Source organism: Channa argus, chromosome 7 (genome assembly GCF_033026475.1).
Source record: "Channa argus isolate prfri chromosome 7, Channa argus male v1.0, whole genome shotgun sequence".
Classification (NCBI taxonomy): Eukaryota; Metazoa; Chordata; class Actinopteri; order Anabantiformes; family Channidae; genus Channa; species Channa argus.
The window spans coordinates 21,687,457-21,709,313 of NC_090203.1; the positions used below are offsets into that span (position 1 = coordinate 21,687,457).

The window sequence follows — 21,857 nt, forward strand, 5'->3', positions numbered from 1 at the left end:
CCATAACTGGATCACTCCGTTGAACTGCTTTGTCTACAAAGGTTGTTAACAAAATGTGTTTCGTTTTTGCTTTGAATTAAGGTCACTAGTAGTTTATACAGTAGCTCTAATATTTACCCAATTTAAGTTCACTGTGACACTTTCTTATGTCTCTCAAAAACCTGCACACTCACTAATTTGGAAAAAAGCGTCTGCTAAATGACGAAATGTGAAAGTAAATGTCCTTTCACAAGCAGCTTTCCCAGGGAAGCTGCGTTTGTCAAGAGCCTGCTGTCAACGTCAAAAAATGAAGTTCCCTTTCTTTGAGAGCAGCTCCTTTTCAGAGTTAATCCTTAATTACAACCCTAATTCGAAAAAAAGTTTGGATGATGTGTTGAAAGTGAGACATTTTGAATTTTGGTGGCACATCTCAAAAAAGTTGGAACGCGGCAACAAATGTCTAGAAAAGTCTCCATTACAATTCAATAGTGTGACAATACAACAGCAATGTCACTGATCCCCACTTACATACGTATTTTCCTTTTGCTTTCTGCAGGCATCTTCTTGCAGCGAGTGTAAATACCATACATTCTGTTCTGTTCACATTCTTGCAAATGTGAGTCAAAATAGCTAATTTGTATTTAGCTAATTTGAGAACCAGCAAGACATTCAAAGAAATTTGAGTCATACTCATTTTTTTCCTTCTGCTTTTGGTTGAATAATAGGGATGACTGTGAAATGAGAAACTGTGGTTTGTGAGGAATAGTTCCTGTTTTAGCTGTATTTAAGAAGGCTGAAAGCTCAGATAACAACATTTATACAGAAGGCTTGTTCTTTGTTTGTACTAATGCCATCCAGAGTTACTTGCTTTAATATCCAGGATGATTCTCTCGTGGATTGCAGTAAAGCAGAGCCTGAAGGAAGTTTGTTTTCTGGCTGTGGAGCTTTTCACAACTGGTAAAAGAGAAAAGGGCTGTAAAAGAACTGTCACCCTCCTGCTCATTTGTAGTTTCTTCAGCCTCCCGCTCAGCTCCCTGCTCTTCCTGTACCTCCTCTTCACCCTGGACTATAAGACAGCAGTGGCTGGAGGGGTTGCAGGCTGCTTTGGGATGATACTCACTATCGTTCTTTTCTTATCAAAAAGAGTAAGATGCTTAGGGACTCTATTTGTGATCTCTCTTTTCATGAAGAAGAGTCGGAATTTGCTGCTAACCGCTGGGACAAGTTTAGTCATTCTTAAGAATATCCGCAACACCTTGGACAACCTCGCAGGCCTGGCCAGGAGTATGGTTTGCAACCTGAAGTTAAAGAAAGCTTACATCATTGCTTATTTCAGTAACTGTGTCGATATGTTGAAGTGGATTGGAAAGATGCTCAAAGGGGTTACAGATTTTGGAGTAGTGAACCTTGACTCCAAGCTCAGTATTTCTCACATACTGGATTCCAAAGAATTTAGCCAGAAATTGAGCGGAGCTGAGCAGAAGCTGAATGAGACTGTAAAATATGTGCACTCCGTTATGACCACAGTCTCCTCAGTGAGCGACAGGATGTTTCCTGCCATCAGCTTCCTCGTACTCATAATGTTTATAGTCTTACACATAAAAAAATACTGCAGTGACATGAAATACCAGAACAGGTTCATCAGCGGCAAGTTTGTTCTCTTTGACGAGAAGCAGAGGGCGGAAGGAAAGCCCCACGTTCTTCCCCTGACCCCGGAGGAGAAGAAGCTCTACGCCTCCATTCCCTCAGCCAAGCCAGTTGCCAGAGAGAGAAGAGCTCTGCTCAAATTTGGTGTCCCAGTTGCCTCCCATTTTGTTTTGTGGGTCATATTCATAACGGTGGACGTCTTGCTGTACTGTTTTGTTGATATCGTGACAACAAAGTTATCAGAGCTGGAACCATTCCACGTCTCCTTGGTAATTAACATCAACGTAAGTATGTCCGTGAAAGTCTTTTCAAGAAAATACTGCATTTACTTTTGCAACACAGCAACTGACTGCTCACCCATCATCTCTTTTCAGGAGATTCCATCTTTTTTGGGAATAACACTTAATGAGGAAAATCACGAGAAAGACTTCTCCTTCTCTGTGACCTTGTTTGAGAAGGAGTGCCTTCCTGAACCAAAGCTGCTGCTTCACAGCTCCGTGCTTCCACTGGCTCTCATCCTCCTCAGTCTGATCATTATGGGCCTGATTGCTTCCAAAGTGGCCCAACTCCGGCTGCTGGTCTGCGAGCGGTTCTTCTCCACCGCCGCTGAGAAGAGAGTGGAGTATCTGCACGCCCAAATCCTGAGGAAGAGATTAAAAAGGAGGAAGGAGAAAAAGCCCAGCAGCCTCAGATCGCTAATTATCAAGGTTTGTATGACACCTACACTGTTAACAAATAATGAATGTGGCACCTGAAACGTCCTGTGTAACATATCGTTTTGCTTTTTAGGCACATTTCTGGTGCCCGCTGCTCTTTCGACCCAAAGAGGACCCACAAAGTATTGTGTGAAGACAGTATTTCTGCCACGTGACTATTTTATCCATGCCCATGGCCTCACCTCAGCCTGCAGGCTGGATGAAGTTTGGAATCCCGTTACATGATGAGGACAAACGCCGCTGACTCGGGTGGCAGCCTGACGTTTCCTCTCGCACCACTGTGATTTTTTGACATGTTTGTTGTCGGTAAAATACCTCAATAACCGTGCTACTGACATTTATGATGACCAAAAGCTAAATCCCTCGGTAGTCATCAGATTAAAAGAAGAATACCATCACCAGTGGTTCAAGGTTTTCACTTGTCCAGTGTTGAATTGATTTTTCAGGTTCCTGTTATTAAGGCCGATTTTGACAGGATCTAAATTGCTGCCAGATGTGTAGAATGTTGTTGCTGCATAATGTTTTATGCAGCTTTGTATGGTAATTATTAATACCAAATATGTCCCATTACTTGGTTCTAATCCAGTACTGTAGCTGTACTGCAGTATTGTAATCTGCTGGTCTGCCCATTGACAGTAATTGTAACAGTATTGAATTCAGTTTAGATTCAAAGGGCAAAAATGTTGCTTTACTTGTCAGTGACATTATATACATATTACATCACGTTTATTATATAACAAGGCAGATGACAGTACGTTGTGATGATGTTGCCCTAAATTTTGCATAATCCACATCATAACAGGATCCACAGTGTACGATACATTTGGGTGTCACATTAATGCCAAGTAACAAAACATTTTAAAAATGCATCAACAAAAATGTTAAATGTTCAGGCACTGAAATATTGCAACTTTGATTTGATTTTGCTCCTCAGATGTAGCTTTGCATTCGTGCATTCACTAAATCCTATCACCAGTTTGCACTTTACATAATGTTAGAGCATCATGCAGCCTCTAATAACTTTACATGCAGCAGAAGGCGTCCATGTGAACTGATCTCCTGCAGTGTAATACAGTGATAGTTTCTTACATTATCAAAGACAGATGTCCCCTACATGTGTTTTCCTCATTCATTCACACACTGAACATCCATCCAATGCAAGATTTGTAGCAATAGATATTGAAATTTTACATTTTATTTAACAGAGTGAGGGAAAGTTGTCCATGCGTTGATGCTATGCAATGAGCTTGTACCTGTTTATTCTTTGTATTTACTTTAACAAGCAATGGCTGGTTACCATTTGTGAAAAACCTCTTTGAATAGGTCTCATACTTTATGAATTTTTGTCATTGAGTTTATGTTAACCTGCCTCTGTAACAACAGATATTGTTGATGAAGCATATATTGCTTCCTAATTCAGTCTAAACTGATTTATTTATTCTCTCAGTCTAATAATAATAAACATTTTAGATTTTTAACCAAAGTGTCATCTGATTCTTGTTTGAATTAAACTATTGTAAAATAGCAGTGAGGTTAATAATGCAGCATCCTGGGGGCGAGTGTGTGGGGGACACATCCCAGCATGCAGTGGGGTAACTATATGCATTCCTGCCTTGAGGCTGCTGCTGGTGCATTTTAAATGAATGTGTAAGTTATGTGTTTCGTAGAGTGTGGGAACATGGTTTAGATCACGAGTGTCACTGTGTATGCATGACTGCTGACCAAAACCAAACATTTTACCAAAACCAACATTTTTTTTTTTACATTTATTTTACATAAAAGTGTTTTTTCGATTGTGATTCACTCATTATTATCTGTAGATATCTATGGTTTAAATCCGATGTTTCTACTCACTTCTGTACTCAGTTTTCACTGTACCATCCCAAACTGACGACTCCTCAACATTTAGTCCACCGTCAGACAAAAGAGGAAGTGGTACAGCTCAAGGATGAGTAGGCTTTCTGTGACTCACACGCTGCTACTGACCCGTGCGGCAACCTGATAAGCTCACATTATGTCTGAACTGGCCCTGTGGCTTTTTACCACCCCAGCACGCCAGCCCAAAAGGAAGCTGACGCATGATGCCCAGTGACAGCCACAGACCTTTTTCACCAGGGAAGCAACGAATGAATTCCATACATGGGGATAGATGGAGCATATGTGATAATGTGCTGTTCTGCTGAATATGCAAATGCTAATTCGATCTGGGTCAACAAAGTAAGTCGTAACACTTTCACACCTCACTGCAATTTATTTACTTTTGGGTGAGAAAGATCAGTCTTGTTACCAATGGTTACAAACATTTCAGGAAAAAAAAAACCCACAAAAATACTGATTCATAAAAGAAGACACATTTAGATTTTGGCCTATTAATTGTAAACATGTAATTGAGCTCAGTTGGGAACATCACAATAATCAGTGAAATATACTCTTTTCTTAACCATGAAATCATGTATGAGCCATATTTCCATTCCTCACAGTGATTTACTTGATTGCATAATGTATATTAGAAGGAAAATTATTTTTAGCAGCAGTCGGTTCTACGGCAGTGACCTGAGCAATAAGCAGAGCTGACCTGAAAACTTCATATTGGTGAGTAAATATTACAAACGTATTACTGTATCTACCAACAGACCATTGACCTAAGTATTGATGAGATCTGACCTAAAGCCTGAATCTTCCCCCCCTTTAACGCACACCGTGATCCAATACCTAAGCAATGACTTGGAGACGTATGTGGAGACACTCATTGGTTATGACTGATTGATTGGTTATGACTGGGTTGTGCTGGAGATTCAAAGTGCCTTTCATGGTCTCGGTCGGTTTTTCACCCAGAAATGACTTTGCCTGTGTAGGGCTTTCTGATCACAGCTGTAGGTTTCCCCACCTGCAGGACAAATACAAAGAAGAAAGAAAGGTTAAACCGTCAGGACCTTGTTTCATACTGAACAAGAGCAGAGTTTGGGCCTGTGAAAGGTAATTTACAGTAAAGCCTCTGTGTTTAATTTACAATGCACATCTTCCAATATCGTTTAAATTTGTGATATCAGTCTAAAAGTAGAGATGGACTATGCTGCAATCACACATTTACTCATTCTTTTTTTCAGCATTTTGGGAAATTCACACATTTACCTCAGGTGGATGTTGCTCTGGTAAATATAAAGCATCACATAACACGTTAGTGTATAACTTCCCTTATCTTAACATTACTTCACTTTTTGGGACCCTTTTTTAATAAATAAAAATGCAGTGGACAGCTGCGTTAGCAACTGCACTACAGCCACCCTACAGTTACTCTGTAACTCTGGGTTAGGCGTGTAAAAATGAAAATGGTTGTAAGACTCTTTGAGACTGAGACTACACCAATATTATTTTAAGCTGATATGATACATTTGCATAGTGCTAAATACTGTGTGAATGTATGTGGGGATGTTTTTATACAAATGAAACTTGTTGGGCTTGACTGACCTGCTCCCTTTGCTCGACTCTTTTGTAAACAAACTCAGAGAAGGGTTTTCTGTGGATGAATCTGCCGTGGCCCGGTGACACGGTCAGCTGCCCTTCTTCATAGACCACTTTGCCTCTTGAGATGGTGATGACGGGGACGCCGTGGCACTCCATGCCCTCGAAGATGTTGTAGTCCACAGCCTGGTGGTGGGTCCGTGCTGAAATCTTCCTACAACGACACAAAGAAACAGCCACAAGTTTGCAAACAGCTGTAGGAAACTTCTTTTGAACTAAAGTTCTCGACCACATGCAGGCCTTGTGATAAGTGAGGTACACAATCACTTGCTCTCTGAATACCAAGCTGAAAAACACATGAACCTACTGTAAAGCTTTAATACGATTGTCTTCCAATCCGAAACTGATTGAATGAGGCCAAGATTCACTCATACACAGCATCAGTGTACTGCGGCTCACTTACTGTGCATCACCGAGGATTCTAATCTATTATTTATATAACATTTGCTCATGTGATGCTCTCGTCTCTAAAACGCTTACTACCCCAAGGTTTTTACAGTCAATAAAAAGGCACCTCAACATTTTCTTAATATATAATTGTGGCATCCAAAAGCTGCTGCATAAGCACTGCTCATAATATTCCACCATTATCCTGACACAACAGAACTGTGCAATGTTACATGAATGAATGAGTTTTGATCAGGAGACATTATTTAAACAGTAAGCAATGGCTGCAGTCGACTTTATTGTCAAATCTGATTTGAAATAACGTATATTATTTATCTAAACACACTCGTTGTTAATAAAAAAGAAGAGCAGCATATTATGAACTAGGGTTGTGTGACATACGCAGCTTACAGTACACCATGCATGTACTATAAGACATGTGCCTGTGAAATACATTCTTACATCTCAAAATACCACAAAGTTCCACTTCGAACAACGTAAAAAGTAAAACACTGCTTAGATCGAAACTCAGTCAATTAACATAAAAATTTACCACTGACAGTGGCCATTTCGTCACATAATTGCTGTTATTCAAGCCTGTAATAACATACCATTGGCCACTCGATAGCGAAATAAAAAACAAATTTTTTACCTTTCAAGACGATACGGCGGACGTGTTAGAAAATAGTCGCAATCTCTGTAAAGTACATGATGAAGTGCCTTGTAAAATGCCCCCACAGTAGAGCAATTGTGAACAAGTAATGTAGTCTTTCAACCAATCGTGCATCCCTCTTTTAGCCTGATATCAGGGGCCTTTTAGATTTTTTTTCACAGGAACAGTGAGACTGCCACTGATGTATCATAGTTGGGCAGGTAAGTAGACAGTGGCATTTTAAAACTTTATTTGCTGAAAATCACTTCCACTAAAAAGTCAAAGTGACCAAACAGTTAAATTACTAAACCAAAACAACCTGCTGAAAGATACTTAAAAGGCTAGAGGGGAACTGCAGTCAGGTGATAATTCTCTGTCAGTTAATCACCATAAAACGATTTCATGAATAGCTTATAACACACTTTAAAGTAACAGTAGCCTTCATGAAGTTTTATTGTTGTTTTGTTCTATTGCACATTGTATCAATGTACAATATTGTAACTATGGTGTTTTTTTAAACTATCCCCACAGATGCTAATAGAGAGACTTAAAGCGATAAAGTGATCACCAAGTCATTATTGAACCCGTTTGGAGCACAGCAGCTTTCTGGAAATGCAGAAAAAGGTAAAGTGACTGCAACACTTCACAGTAAAATAACAAAATGCTGTGCAGAGTACACACTGATGATATCTTAGTGAAAGACTAAATCAGCAAGGAAGAGTGAATCAGCCTCTTCCACAAAACACTGCATGTCTTATTATTTTTGATGCCACAGTTCACATGCGGCCATTTCCCGCTGATTTGTAAAGCCAGGCACCAAACTTAGTAAGCACTGACAAAAACACGATGTGTCCTCATTATTCAAGTAGCCCAATTATACGACGCAGGGCAACTGACCGAGCTTCATAAGGAGTTTCTGGTTATGCAACTGTTTGTTGTCCCGGATGTTATGGAGCGACACTTGCGCTCAGGGCAATTAATTATGCTGTTTCACAGACGAATTCATACCAGTGGCAATCAGAGATGAGGTGCTCCCATGCTTGAAGGGCATTATAACAACAGAGTCGAGAAAGAACACACACACAAACGTGAGATAGATGAAAGTCTGGTCTCACTGAGTTCCTCAAAAGTTGATTGAGGCTGATTGGATGAAAATTCTGCAAACTTCTCCATGTGAAGCCTTTGCGCCTCACACAAGCTTTTCCTGTGTTTCCAGTGAAACTGTTTACAGCAAATTACACTGGTGTGTAATGCGTTCTTCTCGAATTCACATCAACAGTTAGCGACTTCCCCGAGGGCCCAGATTTTCCAGCAAACAGAGCAGTGCTGCACCGTTCCAGCTTATATAAGTCTGAATGTGCCACAGTGGGAGAACTACTGGAATGCAAACCGTGCCTCCATGTGTGCATGTGCTCGTAGAGTGCTCCGCTCTATGTCTGAAAATAATAACACAAGGAAAACTAAAATCATTATGATATTTTGAGCCTTAACCCCGTGTGTCCTGTGCTATGAAAATTGGTTAAGCCCCCACATGAAAGATTTGTCATCTGCAAAATCCTCACCATGAACTATCAGCATTGCCCCACTGATGCTGTTTGCATCTAGCTTATGTAAGTCTGTTCAAGTCCTCCCCCCCAAAAAAAATACCAAACGCAGACAGGCATTAATCATAGCACATTTTTCTCTAAACGATAAATGTGACTCATATGTAAATGGTGTTATCCTTTAATTTGCAGCTGTAGATAAGTGATGACATACCCTGACTTCTGGATGGAGCACAGACGTAATGAGCTTACGTGGCAGGTTAGTGTGTCTGTGTGTGTGAGGTGGCACAAGATGAAAGATGCATCACTTCTCTTTTTAGTCGCCTGTATCTATAGCCCGCACGCTTTACTGCTAAACTTAAAATCTTTATCGTATTTAACTGAATGCCTGACACCCTGTAGACATGCTTTCAAGTTTGCCTAATGTTTCAGCACCATCTGCAGCTGAAGCTGCTGATAGCACGGGTACAAATGCCCAACTTAATGTGGGGAGATAAGAGAGCATTTAGAATGTGCATTAGAGTCATATCCATTTGCACACACACAGTAACCATGAGCTTGTTTCCTGATAAATTTCAAAAGATTTCTCCCATTTTGCTGAATGGCTAAAGATGGGGTCCTCACCTTGTCAACTTGGGGTCCCATATAACCACATCAGCATCCGAGTTCTTGGCAACGCGGCCTTTCTGTGGGTAGAAGTTGAAGATTTTTGCTGCGTTGCTGCTGGTGACAGCTACAAATCGATTCTCGTCCATTTTACCGCTGTGCTAAGGGGAAGGAAGAAGAAAACACACAAAGCGTCTGCTTTGAGTAAGGGGAGGGGGGCCACGGTTGATGACAACAATATACAGAATAAGAAGACAAAAGGTCAGTGCTTAACTGTGCAGTGAGGAACTGAGTTCTGTCGCATCTAATGTGCGACTGTTGCGTGTGGTAAATCTCTTCTGAGGCCTTGAGGCAATAAGGCTAAAATACCCCACCCCCAAACCCCACCACAACCCCCAACTTCACAACAATGACAAGAAAATGCAACGTCTGCACTCTGCACCTTCCAGAGTTTTATTGCTTTTTCGGCCTGTATTGTAGCAAACCTGAAATACTTGTATTTGGTCTAAATAGGAGCAGGGTACAGCAATTACACTTCATACACACGAATTGGTGGGTGCATTCTCAGCCTGACCCCCGGTTTTTGATGGGTCCATGAATGTACTGTACACGGCCCTCTGTGAACACCAAAATTTGCATGTAGCCCCTCCTATGTAGACGCATACACAGCAAATGGTTATAATTTTACTGATTTTGTGCCCACATGATTTATATTTCTCCACAACTTGGCCTCCATACATGATGAGTAATCATGGGTATTCAGCCTTGAGTCTGCATCACAGCGAGAATTATCAAGCTGACGTAAGATATATGCAAATAAGGACTTTTATGTTAAAAAGCACTGATTAATTTGGAGTTATGTTGTCATTCGAGCTCGTTCTTTATTCCCTCCACTGCACTTCATTTCAAACTGTGTAATTACATGGATAATGAGAGGAAGCTGCATAATTGACATTCACAGCAGCTACAGCCATTCACAACTCTACTCTTTCAGACTAGCACATCAGTAATGAACAATGTGTGCTAAGCAACAATTATATCATTAGGACGTACCACTCCTTTCTCCCAGATGACAGACATCCTGTCCTCCACTCCGTTCACTCCATTAGGGATCTTGGTGAAATCGTCTTTACCCAGAGCCTTCTGGCACACAGAGAAGGTACAGTTGTCGGTCCCCGTCACACTGAGATCATCACTAGCACCAGCGACAGGGAAATAATTGTATGAATGAATGACAGGACGGATGGTGAAATGAATAATAATCTTTAAAACACTCACAATTGTTGAGTCAATCCTGAGTCTCAGTTTGTATGCAAATTAGCAACTGTGCATAAATTCCAGGCTGTTCTACATATTTCGGTGTGTGTTTTTCTCTTGCATTTCACGTTATATAACAATCAGTTGGGTTTTCATAACCGTGCATAACTCGTTACAGAGTTCGTACTTGGCCAGCAGATCCATAAGATACCCAGGGGTGCTGGGGTCAGGCCTTAGAGGAGGACCCATGACAAAGCTAGCAGCATGGGCCCAGTCTTTGTGCCAGTAGTGTGTACCATCTGTGCCCAGTCCAGCTGCAATGGGCTCCCCAAACACCACACGGCCTGTGGGAGCGTGAAAAAGAAACTCTCTGTCTATGTGCTGTTACAGAGGGTGTCTGTCAAAGACGAGGACTGAAAGTAAGGGGGATGTGCTGACTATCCCAACTTAAATACATCCTAAAAAAGCACTGACTACATACAGTACATCCATCATTTCTCAGTGTTGCTCTACTGAGTTTAAACAGCAGGTGGCAGTAAACCCACACTCACCATCCCTGCGTGCATTGGACACCACCTTGGCAGCGGATTTGCTCATGACATGGACCACGTACAGCGGGCAGTTGACAGCGTGAGCGATGGTGATGGCTCTCTGGGTGGCCTCAGCCTCCACCTCCTCGGGCCGACAGAGCTCATGTCCCTCTGGCCCCGTAATACCCATGGACAGTATCCTCTTAGCCCCCTGTTGGGTCCCAGTGGTGACCGGGACAACAGGGCAAGATGTAGGTTAAACGACATATAGGGACACCACAGGACAGTATCTATGTATGGACGGGCTCGGAGTGAGTCTTCAGTGGTTGTGATTAAAGTTCTGTAACTCAACAATACCAAACGAATATTTATACCCAAAATATCAACAATGTACTAAATACAAAGTACAGGCACTCGTTGATGCAAATAACAGCGAGGACAAGTCAAAGCAGCATCTAAAAACACTTCAATCCACATAAATTCTTCACAGACCAATAGACAATCTACAATAAAGTTCACCCGACAGGAGCCAGTTTCTTTTCTAGTATTTGCTCCCCTCTAGTGGCGAATGGCGTGACAATGGGGAAAAAAAAGGTCTTGCAAATAAAAAACTAATCAGAAAAATGATACTTCTGATACTTCTGACACAGTGTAGCAGCTGAAGTACAAATGTGCCTTACAAATGCAAGGGGGGTGTTTTTACTCAAGGTATCTGTGGTAAAAAAGTTTCAACCTGTGACACTCTTACACTCTACAGGTTCAAACTGAGTTTGTGAACCAGTCTGATCACATAGCTTTCCCAAACATGTGCTCCCACTGCTCCAACGAACAACACAACTTAACATGTCCATTTATTCCAACATTTGAATTTACTTTTGCTATGAATAAAAACAACATAATCTTCTGTTAATATTGCTGCCATGGTGTGTATTCTTTAATAGCCTGTAACATAATCATACAAGCAGTCAGACTTGAACATTAACCCATTATAATTTATGGACTGTGGTTTGTTTACAGTCCAACAGATATTATTTACCTGACCTGGCCATGGCCAAAACTTCCCCGATAAAAAGGACAGCAGCATAAACTAATCGGTGTGTGTGTGTGTGTGTGTGTGTGTGTGGGGGTGGGTGTTGTATTCAGTACGTTTAGGTGATTTATTGAATTTGCTTTGGTTTAAAATTTAGCAAAACATTGTGTTTGTTTGAGAAAATCCAACACCAGTTTATACAAAATCATATTTACTGGGTAATTATTCAAGCTGCTTGAAATATTTGGTTAACAATTTTTTTCTTTTTTTTTTAATGCAAACAGTCCTGCAGCAAAAGAGCTGTACACTTACTCAATGTTTGCTTATACTGACCTCTGCAATCAGATCTCCATTCTCAGCATGCACCTGAGCTATAGCCCCAATCTCCTTACACTGGGAGAAGGCAGCATAAAGCTCAGTGTCCTGCAGCATGAACACGTCTTTATAGGCCATGAACATCTTAAAGGAATTGATGCCTTTCTCTTTGGCCAGGATCTTCATCTCTTTCCCGACCTGCAGAATATAAAGGTTTGGGAAACTACTAATAGAACAAGGACCCTAAGAAGGGTCATTATAAAAATGTGGTTTCTTTCACACAATGCGAACCCAAATCTTGTTGTGTGTGTTAAAGCCAGTGTGGAGTCAATTCTAGATTTTTCTTTTGTCTCTGAAATTATGAATGTCGATCTGCTCCATCACCTCGTTGCTCCACCATGTGACAGCGACGTGCAGCGAGTAGTCGCAGCAAACTTTGGGGTCAGCTGTCTTGCGCCAGCAGTTGTAAGCCTCCAGGAGAGACTTGCCCTTCAAGGGGATGACAAAGTCCAGGATCATTGTGGTCCCTCCTGCCAGAGCAGCCTGGTGAAACACACATTACCCCAAAGACACAAGTTAATGATTAACTTGCCCTTTATCAGATCAGATTCTTTTATATATTTTGTTGATTTTTATTTATTTTGTGTATCTGTTTTATGTAGTTTGTATTTCTTTTTCATTTTTCATGAATTTAAACTTTTTTTAAATAGATTTATTACATTGGAAAGTCTTATCGTATGCATTAGTCTCAGGCATCTGCAAAACACTTTGAATTGCATGAACCTGTGTAAAATGTATGATGCAAATAACATTACATTGACTGACTGAACTTTTAAAGTTTAAATTCAGGTTTAAAGTGTTGTTTGTCAGTGTTGGTGAGGATTTTCTGTGACTTCTACTAATGCACTTTACACATTTGTCATCATTTTGTCACAAATGTACTGAAACAGCCACATTCTGGCCCCTTTGTTCCTCTGCAGGATACTTCATATTATTCTGGCAACTCAATAAAAAAACATGGATCTCTCATACTTCTCATATGGCTGACACCTACTGATAATTGGTTTGGAGTCAATATGACTCTGTTGTACCGCTGCCTGCTAAACAGTAATGTCCAAAAGTCTGGAATAACCAACAGAACAGATATACAGTAGAGTAAATGAGTAACTCTGAAGTGAAGCAGTATGTTGGTCTAAGGTTCTTCCTTCAATAACATATTTCCAGTCCTTGTAAATGAAGCATATGCACAGTTAGTTGGTAAAGGACAAACTTTGGGTGGATGCAAAATTTAGTGCCTATTTATTTATGGTGCATTGTGAAAAATCCTGGTAGTCAACAAAGTACATTTACTCAAGTCCTGTACATTACCATTAATTAAGTACAATTAATTGTTCTTCTTATATACTTTTGTGAAATAAGTGCAGTGCTGGTTCCAAGCCAGGTAGAAATTGGGGAGGGTTGCGTCAGGATGTAAAAACTGTGCCAAATCAACATGCGGACAATGATCCGATGTGGCGACCCTGAACTCACGGGATAAGCCGAAAGGACAAAAAATAAAATAAAAATAAATAAAAAATACGATTGTGAAATAAATGAAATAGTCAAAGCTATTTGGGCACAGTAACTGTATTTTGATCTGGAATTTCACACTGGTGGTGATAGTTGAAGTTGAAGATCTACTTCTTCTAATTCTACAACTTTACCTGTTACTCCAAGCGTCTCTTTTACCCAAGTGTCACCCCATTGAGGTGGCAAGACAATTTTTATTCTGTCTGTTTCTAACTTCCCGCAGTTGAATGAGTCAGAACCCCAATATTTCCTAAATGATTCAAAGTAAATAAAATAAGCACCTTAGTCCCGATATGGAAGTCATCCACCGCCTTAGTGCCCATGAATGCCAGCTCCATGTGTGTGTGCGTGTCGATGCCTCCTGGAATAACCAATTTATCGGTGGCGTCAATGACTCTCGCTCCTGCTGGGATCTGAAGATTCAGCCCAACGTCAACTATTTTCCCATTTTCAATGTAGACGTCGCTGAGCACGGAGCAGTCTTCATTCACAACTTTGCCCCCTTTTATCAGGATCCCGGTGGTCTCCATTGCTGCTGTTCACACCTAACAAAGTCTTCAATTGTAGCCTGGCAAAGATTCAGCGAGAGATGTGCGCCGACACTGGTCTGTGTGTGCAGGAAGTGGTGTCCAACGTTAGAGTCAACTCCAAAGTGCATGTGTAATTTGAATCCTCACAGAAATATTCCAGCCCTGAAACGGACTGTATGTGTCAGACACATCCAGGTTTAAAACAGTGTCATTATAATGAGACCTCCCTCTTCTTGGTAACTGTTTTTAGTGCCTCAGGAGAGCTGCAACACATGGAGTCTGCAGAGCTTTCCAGTTTGCCTTAAGGGTGAAATGAGTTTGAAGTTGATATACCATCATCATTACTGTTTAAAATCCTAGTTTAAGATCCTAGTGGAGCACCTTTACTTTTGTATTTCAAATGAAATTGTTTAAAAACTTTCATTTCATTTTGTCTATTCAAAATATTGGTGTTCGCTGCAATAAAAAAAGCAAATGTTGGGGGCTACGCACCAGCGAAACTCAATTTTTGACAGGAAGAAAATCAAACATGGTGGAGGCTTGCTGACGTTCTGGGAGTCTGTGTTTGCATCAGGCACTGAAGTTCTGCATAAAAGAAGTAAATGCAGCCAAATATCAAAAGATTTTAAAGTGAAGCCTCACACCTCACAGTCAAACAGGTAAAAATGAACCTTCGACATAGCAATGATCCAAAGCACAAAGCAAGGCCAACTCAGGAATAGGTTTAAAAAGATCAAGGTGAATGTTTCAACATGGTCTTCACAGTGTGCGGACTTACACTTTTTCTCTATTGTTAAGATGCTTTTGATAAAACTGATCTCCACTTGATCTTCATCATGTGCTTAGCACAGCACAAGCCTTCTTATGCTTTGTGGATCAAAAACAAAGTAAAGCACTTACTGTGATGTTGATGTGGCCCAATTAACTCACTCTTCATTTAGATGTTTTGAATATTTGAAACTAGGAATTAGATTTGAGTTATTTGTAATTTCCTGTATTGTTACTAAATCTTATACCTGTCAGTTAAAAATGTGTTCCTGATTTTAGAAATGTCTTGTTGCTTTCTCACTGAAGAATGAATAAAGTGCAGATGCTGTCCCACATTGATCTGGTCTAGATGATCATCATTTCCTTGGTTTGGAAGCTTGTTTTTACGTCTGTACTTAACATTGTTGTTCTTTTTATTCAAAAAACGATCATTACGAACAGGAAGAGCCATTTGGCTCTTTGTCTGCCCTGGCTTCTTGAAGTGAGAATTACATGGGACAACGTGTCACTGAAACACATTTACTTCCAGGACCCGGAGAAGAGGAGGAAGAACTAGTATCGTTCGAATGATTCCATCCTTATTAGAGGGATTTTTTCAGTGTCTGAAAGAAGAGTGGGTTATCTGTTTCCTCACTGAGACTCAAGTGGATGTGGGTCCATTATTTTCTCACATTTTCACCTTATTTTGTGTTCTTTCTGTCTTCAGGCAGTGGAGGGAAGTAAGTGAAGGTGTGTGTAATGGCGACGTGAAGTAGAAACTGATGGAAATGTGATCGATTTTTTCGAGATTTTTCTCAAACTGTCAAAATCGTTCTGCAGTCGAACCATCATTCAGCTATAGTGACTGAGGTTCTTCATGAGGTCAACTCTGTCCTATCAGTGGCTCGACAAGCCTTAGTGGGTGGAGCTTCATCCACTCCCATCCCACCTGCCAGCTCCCAGGAGTCTTAGCAAAGAACAGAACTGAAGACTTTGGCAGGATGTGTTGCAACAAGGAAATCCTTCCTCACAGACTGAGCTACTGCAGTGAGGGGGAGGATTGTCCCACAAAACAATCCAGAAGAAAACAATAGGGAAAAGACATGACACCAAGTGGAACGAGTCACTCTTGAGCAGCTTTATAAATAAATGACAAATATCCAGCCAGTTCCCGGAGAGGATTTGACACTGGATGGGTATGTGGAGGGGGACAATAAGACCCCACACTGCACCATCTCTAAGATAACTCAGAGAGGGACCAGAAACATCAGCTGTGCCAATTTTTTAAACATACAGATACATTTCCAATAATCAGTGGCAACATAAGATGTCAGATGTTTATCTGGGACAGTTTCAGATAGTTTTATTGTGCAGCTAATGGTCGTCACAAAACAAGAGTGGCATCAATACAATGCTTCCTTTCCATTACTTAATAACGATGCTATTAATGGTAATGGTAAAATAATAATGGTAAAAGATAAAAATGTTCTTCTTCTTTTCCTTTCGGCTGTTTCCTTTCAGGGGTCGCCACAGCGAATCATTTGCCTCCTGCTGACCTCCTTCCTGGCAGCTCCAACCTCAGCATCCTTCAATTAACATATTCACAGTTTCTCCTATGAACATGTTCAAACCCCCTCAATCTGGCCTCTCTGACTTTATTTATGAAACATCTAACATGAACTGTCCCTCTGATGTCCTCTTTCCTGAACCTGTCCATCCTCGTCACTCCCAAAGAGAACCTCAACTTCTCAAGCTCTGCCTCCTTTCTTTTCTTCAGTGCCACTGTCTCTAAGCTGTACAACATGGTCTCACCACCATCTTGAACATCTGTCCTTGAAAACGTCTGACACTTTTCTCCACCCGTTCCAACCTGCTTGCACACACCTCTTCACCACTTTTCCACACTCTTCGTTGCTCTGAACCATTGGCCCTAAGTACTTAAAGTTCTGCAACTTCTTCACTCTGTCCTGCTGCTGTTAACCTTCATTCCTCTGTTTTCCAGAGCAGACCTCCACCTCTCTAGATTTTCCTCCACCTGCTCCCTGCTCTCACTACAAACCACAATGTCTGCAAATATCATAGTCCACGGAGATTCCTGTCTAACCTCATCTGTCAGTCTGTCCATCACCAGAGCAAACAAGAAGGGGCTCAGAGCTGATCCTTGATGCAGACACACCTCCACCTCGAACTCCTCTGTCACACCTACCGCACACCTCACCATGGTCTTACAGCTCTCATACATGTCCTGCACCACTCTAACATACTTCTCAGACACTCCAGACTTCCTCATACAATACCACAGCTCCTCTCTCTGCACCCTGTCATACGCTTTCTCTAAATCTACAAAGACACAATGCAGCTCCCTATGACCTTCTCTGTACTTCTCCATCAGCATCTGTTGGAGTCTTTCTAGGCATGAAACCATATTGCTGCTCACAAATGCACATCTCTGCTCTTAGCCTCACTGCCACTACTCTTTCCCACAAGTTAATTGTTTGGCTCATCAGCTTTATTCCTCTGTAGTTGCCACATCTGCACATCTTCCTTGTTCTTAAAAATAGGCACCAGTCCACTTCTCCTCCTCTCACTCTCCATGATCTTGTTAAACAAACTAGTCAGAAACTCTACTGCCACCTCTTCTAGACACTTCCATACCTCCACAGGTATGTCATCAGGACCAACTGCCTTTCCACTCTTCATCCTATTCAACATCCTCCTCACTTCACTCTTACTGATCTTTGCTACTTCTTGTTCCACACCAGTCACCTCTTCTCCTCTTCGTTCTCTTTTATTTTCCTCATTCATCAACTCTTCAAAGTTCTCCTTCCATCTTCCAGTCACACTCCTGGTCCCTGTGTGTTCACTGTTGAACTGCAAATGTGACTTCAGAGTGAACACAATAGGGGTCAAGGCAAATGAGAAAAACTGTAGATAATGTTTTGTGATGTGTAACACACTAAATGATGTGTGTTAAGAATTTCCCAAACTTATGTTAAAACAGTGCGAAACAAATGGAAAAGTACATTTGGATGAGAAAACGTATGCTGTGATGAGAGGAGAAGGTGATGATGAACATCAAATGATCACAGTTTTATTAAACACATCCTAGCAAATGGAAAATGGAACTTATAAGACCAACATTTTGAGAAAGTTTTCAGAATGTTGAAAAAGTATGTCATCATCTTCTCATTATGAATTTTTATATTGTGATTGTATTTTAATTTTGTCTATTGTTAAGTCTTAATTTTGACAAACTATTTCATATTTTACGAGTTATTTTTAATAAAGTGGCAGATACAGTCTTCAATACTTCACAGCAACATTAATAAAGGAACAATAACATTATCAATTGGACCTTGCCTCCTCTAACAAATCAGATACCATGAAACAAAGGTCTGTACATACAAACTTCCCCATATACTGTAGTTCCTTGCTTCATCGTGGCACAACTAATGGTCTTTGAGGAAACACGTGACCCCATCCACTAGTTCAGAGACGAACTTCAAACATGACTTTGCTCCACACAACTGCAGCTGACTGGTCCAAAAAAGTGCTTTGGAATTGTTTATATGTACTATTTAAAAAAATCCCCTAAAATGCAGCAGACTTCTGATAATGCTGTGATATCCCTGGAGCATGCAACTGCCTCTCTTTCATGAAGAGTTGTTAGCCACTGGGAGAGATTAGCATTTTACTGCAGTGGATTGGTTGTCTGCACCACATCAGTCCAGACAACTTTTCTCATCCATTAGTGTATTACGAAAACAAGACACATTGGAGAGACAAAGATGCATGTGCTGGTGAGATAAGCACACGCACAGGGCTTAGGAACACCTAACCTTCACAGTTGCAATAAACAATAACATGTGACTTAAGAGGATTTACATAAGATGAGAGGAGTAATCAGAGAGAGTGAAAAACCAATGAGGCAGCAATGGCATCTCCTCAGAAGTCTCTGTGTTGTTGAACGAGGAAAGTTGCCATTCCTCTGGATTTAGAGCAAGGCTGTTGTTATCATTTTTTATTTCCTCCACCAGCTCTACGAATCAACACAGATGTCAGTTTCCTTTCCACTGAAACTGAACTGCAGTGAGCTACAGCTTCTTCTAGTGTTGACATGGTAAAACTCTGGCATTAGAGAAGGGCGCAGCATGCACAAAAAGTGACATAAGATAATGCCAAGGCAGATTATCAGTGCTCTCTGCTTAGAAGGGAAGAAGCGTGTTCACTGTGTTCACACTAAACTTCACATATTACTGAAGATTACGCATCTCTTATTTTGTCCCTGTCAGTGTTTTAATTACAACAATGAAGTGTTTCTCTTTGTTCCTTGTTGTGTTTAAGGGCTTTATTTAAATATTCTGTATTTTCACTTCACCTTAATAAAGCATAACCTCATTTTTGACACAAAAATCAAACTGGACCTGCCTTAATATTAGCCTTTGCAGACGCTCACCTCCAACTTGCTAAACAACCGGGAACAACACTGAATTCCACCATAAGCTCAACCGGTTCAACCTGCTTACCTCCACCTGCCCACCATCATGTTCCTGACAGACAGGACCCTACAGGTAAGGGGGTAATCTACATGCAGAATGAGCACAGTCACGGGAATGCCCAAGGATGTGTGCCCTCCCCACTTCTGCTCTTCCAACGGCAAACCTCCAATAAAATGTTCATCAGTCTGAACTGATGACATGGAGACAAATCTGTGGATGTACAGCCACTGTCCCTCTGGTGCAATCAAAACAGCGGGATCAGAACACGTTTAAAACAGGGGACATGACGGTGTGCGCTAATGCACTTCTTGTGCCAGTGAAAGATTAACTAGTAATGTCCTACACACCAGTACCTTCCTGCCTTTTTTCCAGGATTTGTTCACCTGACAAGTCAGGAAACACATGGGGAAATCAGTGCACACACCTCCCACCAAAATGATTGGATCTTCCTCTTGTCTGACAGGTGTTACGGAGCACACTGCAAAAAATAAAAATCAAAAATTAAAAAATAATCAGTACAGCTACAATCGCATATCTGTTGCCTGCAGTATACATATACAAATAGCTGCCAACAAATGTAATGACTTATTATACAAACATTCACAGTAATGTGAAGATATTTTTCATTGTGCTTAACATCAGCTTAAAACTGAATTTGTTCCACCTCTCAGAATTATGCACCTTTGCCTACAAAACAAAGACCAACCTGATCTCAGCCCCGTACCAGGAAACATATGTACCTTGACCTGTAAATAGCCACTGCATTATTTGTGCAGACAGTTAGTGTCTAAGTCTATTTGTACACTGGAAGATGAAGATATGTTCTATAAACTTTTATATTTCTATACCAATGTACCAACATTATTTCTTCTAGCAGCACATGTATCTACATTAAGTACTTGCACACATGGCTTGAGTGTGATACTAAATTATTATGCTCCAAAAACACATGGCTTAGGATTGCATTACCAGTAATTGCAGCCCAGATGGCAGTGTTCTCCTCAGGTTGAAGTGGTAATGGGAAAGCAGTTCTGTCTTGTTATTGTGTAAAATGTTTTACACAATGATATGTTATACTGTATGTTGGTACAGAAAAAAGTGTTCACATAAGGAAGGTTTTTGTGTAGTCTTTTTAAGGAGTTTATGGATTTATTGATCTTATGATCTTGTATTTGTAAAACAAACACGTACATAAATTCACATTATATGTGTCATTTCTAATGTGTTATGAATGGTTTCAAAGAGTAACTGCAAAGGAAGTTGTTTCCACTAAAAGTGATTAAGATGAAATTATTTTTGTTAATCATTCTTCGGTGCATTGAGCGAGACTAAATGAATCATGCATTTTTGAGGTATATTGCAGGATTGAAAAAAATATAAATATCTACGTAATAGAGCTTCACGTGACATAAAGTGATGTAAGATTCCCTGACACTTTGCCTACAAAGACACTGGGAAGTCTGCAGCTGCTTCAAAACATTTGTCAGTCACATTGTTGCAGCTCAAGCATCACAAGGCAGCTGTTAAGCAGACTCTAAAAATGTTAAGCTTCCAACAATGGGAGGCAGAAAATGTGAAGGGAAACAATTAAATTACGCCTTGCATGAAGTTTGCTTTTCATTTTGTGAGGCAAATTTAGTGCCATAGTTAATCATTATGCTGTTGAACACGATTTGCAAAAATATTCAAGAGCTTTATGTGCCTCAGTGCTCCTTCTGTATTGAAAAATAATGGGCCTCTATCCAATTAAAAACTGCATTAAATCTCCAAAGTATTACATGCACTTTACTGGTATCTCTCTGATTAGGCTTTTCTGCATGTGCAGATGCTGACAGCACACTGAGAAAGGGAGCTTTGACTGACTGCTCCCTTTTAAATTTAATTCAGGAGTTCATGATTTTTATGGACACAGAAGGTGCATGCGTGCATTTATGCTGAAAAATCAAGTGTTTCATTTTTATTTTACCCAAATCTTAAATCCGGGAGAAGATTTAAGATCACCTAAAATTTATTTTAAAACAATGTAAAAAGCGAAATGAAAAGCTTCCAATCTTCAAATGGAAACATTGTCTCACGTCCAATCCCATAACTCTTGAGCATTTTCTCTTCAAACCAAAATCTCTGCACTGTTGCACAATGTGTCCACGCTGTGATATGTCATATTGTATGTATTTATAACAAGAAGAGCTTTTTGTATTCATAACAACTCTTATGTTTTGATTCTAGCATTGATAGGCAGTGATTCATTGTTCTGCAACAGAGGGTCCAGTCCAACATGTGAATGGATGATTTATGTGGCCATCTGTTTTCTTCTGATCATAATTTGA

At 40.5% G+C, this 21,857-nt stretch overlaps 2 protein-coding genes across 3 annotated transcripts; one reads left to right on the forward strand and one right to left on the reverse strand.

Moving 5' to 3' along the window:
* Positions 1 to 278: 278 nt before the first annotated feature.
* Positions 279 to 4,798, forward strand: LOC137130787 (dendritic cell-specific transmembrane protein). The gene is made up of 3 exons (XM_067511348.1): positions 279 to 1,910; positions 2,001 to 2,333; positions 2,416 to 4,798. Exons 1-3 carry the CDS (start codon positions 861 to 863, stop codon positions 2,473 to 2,475), a joined length of 1,443 nt encoding a protein of 480 aa, XP_067367449.1. The 5' UTR covers positions 279 to 860; the 3' UTR covers positions 2,476 to 4,798.
* On the reverse strand, positions 4,571 to 14,458 carry dpys (dihydropyrimidinase). 2 transcript variants are annotated; one of them, XM_067511346.1, is made up of 9 exons: positions 14,036 to 14,454; positions 12,570 to 12,728; positions 12,204 to 12,383; positions 10,862 to 11,051; positions 10,498 to 10,654; positions 10,107 to 10,248; positions 9,072 to 9,214; positions 5,811 to 6,018; positions 4,571 to 5,229 (listed from the first exon to the last, which is right to left on the reverse strand). In XM_067511346.1, exons 1-9 carry the CDS (start codon positions 14,282 to 14,284, stop codon positions 5,170 to 5,172), a joined length of 1,488 nt encoding a protein of 495 aa, XP_067367447.1. In that variant the 5' UTR covers positions 14,285 to 14,454; the 3' UTR covers positions 4,571 to 5,169. The 2 variants fall into 2 exon arrangements, with proteins under 2 accessions (XP_067367447.1, XP_067367448.1); XM_067511347.1 differs by lacking the exons at positions 4,571 to 5,229; positions 5,811 to 6,018 and adding an exon at positions 6,025 to 8,339 and having other exon boundaries at positions 14,036 to 14,458.
* Between the last annotated feature and the right edge of the window lie 7,399 nt (positions 14,459 to 21,857).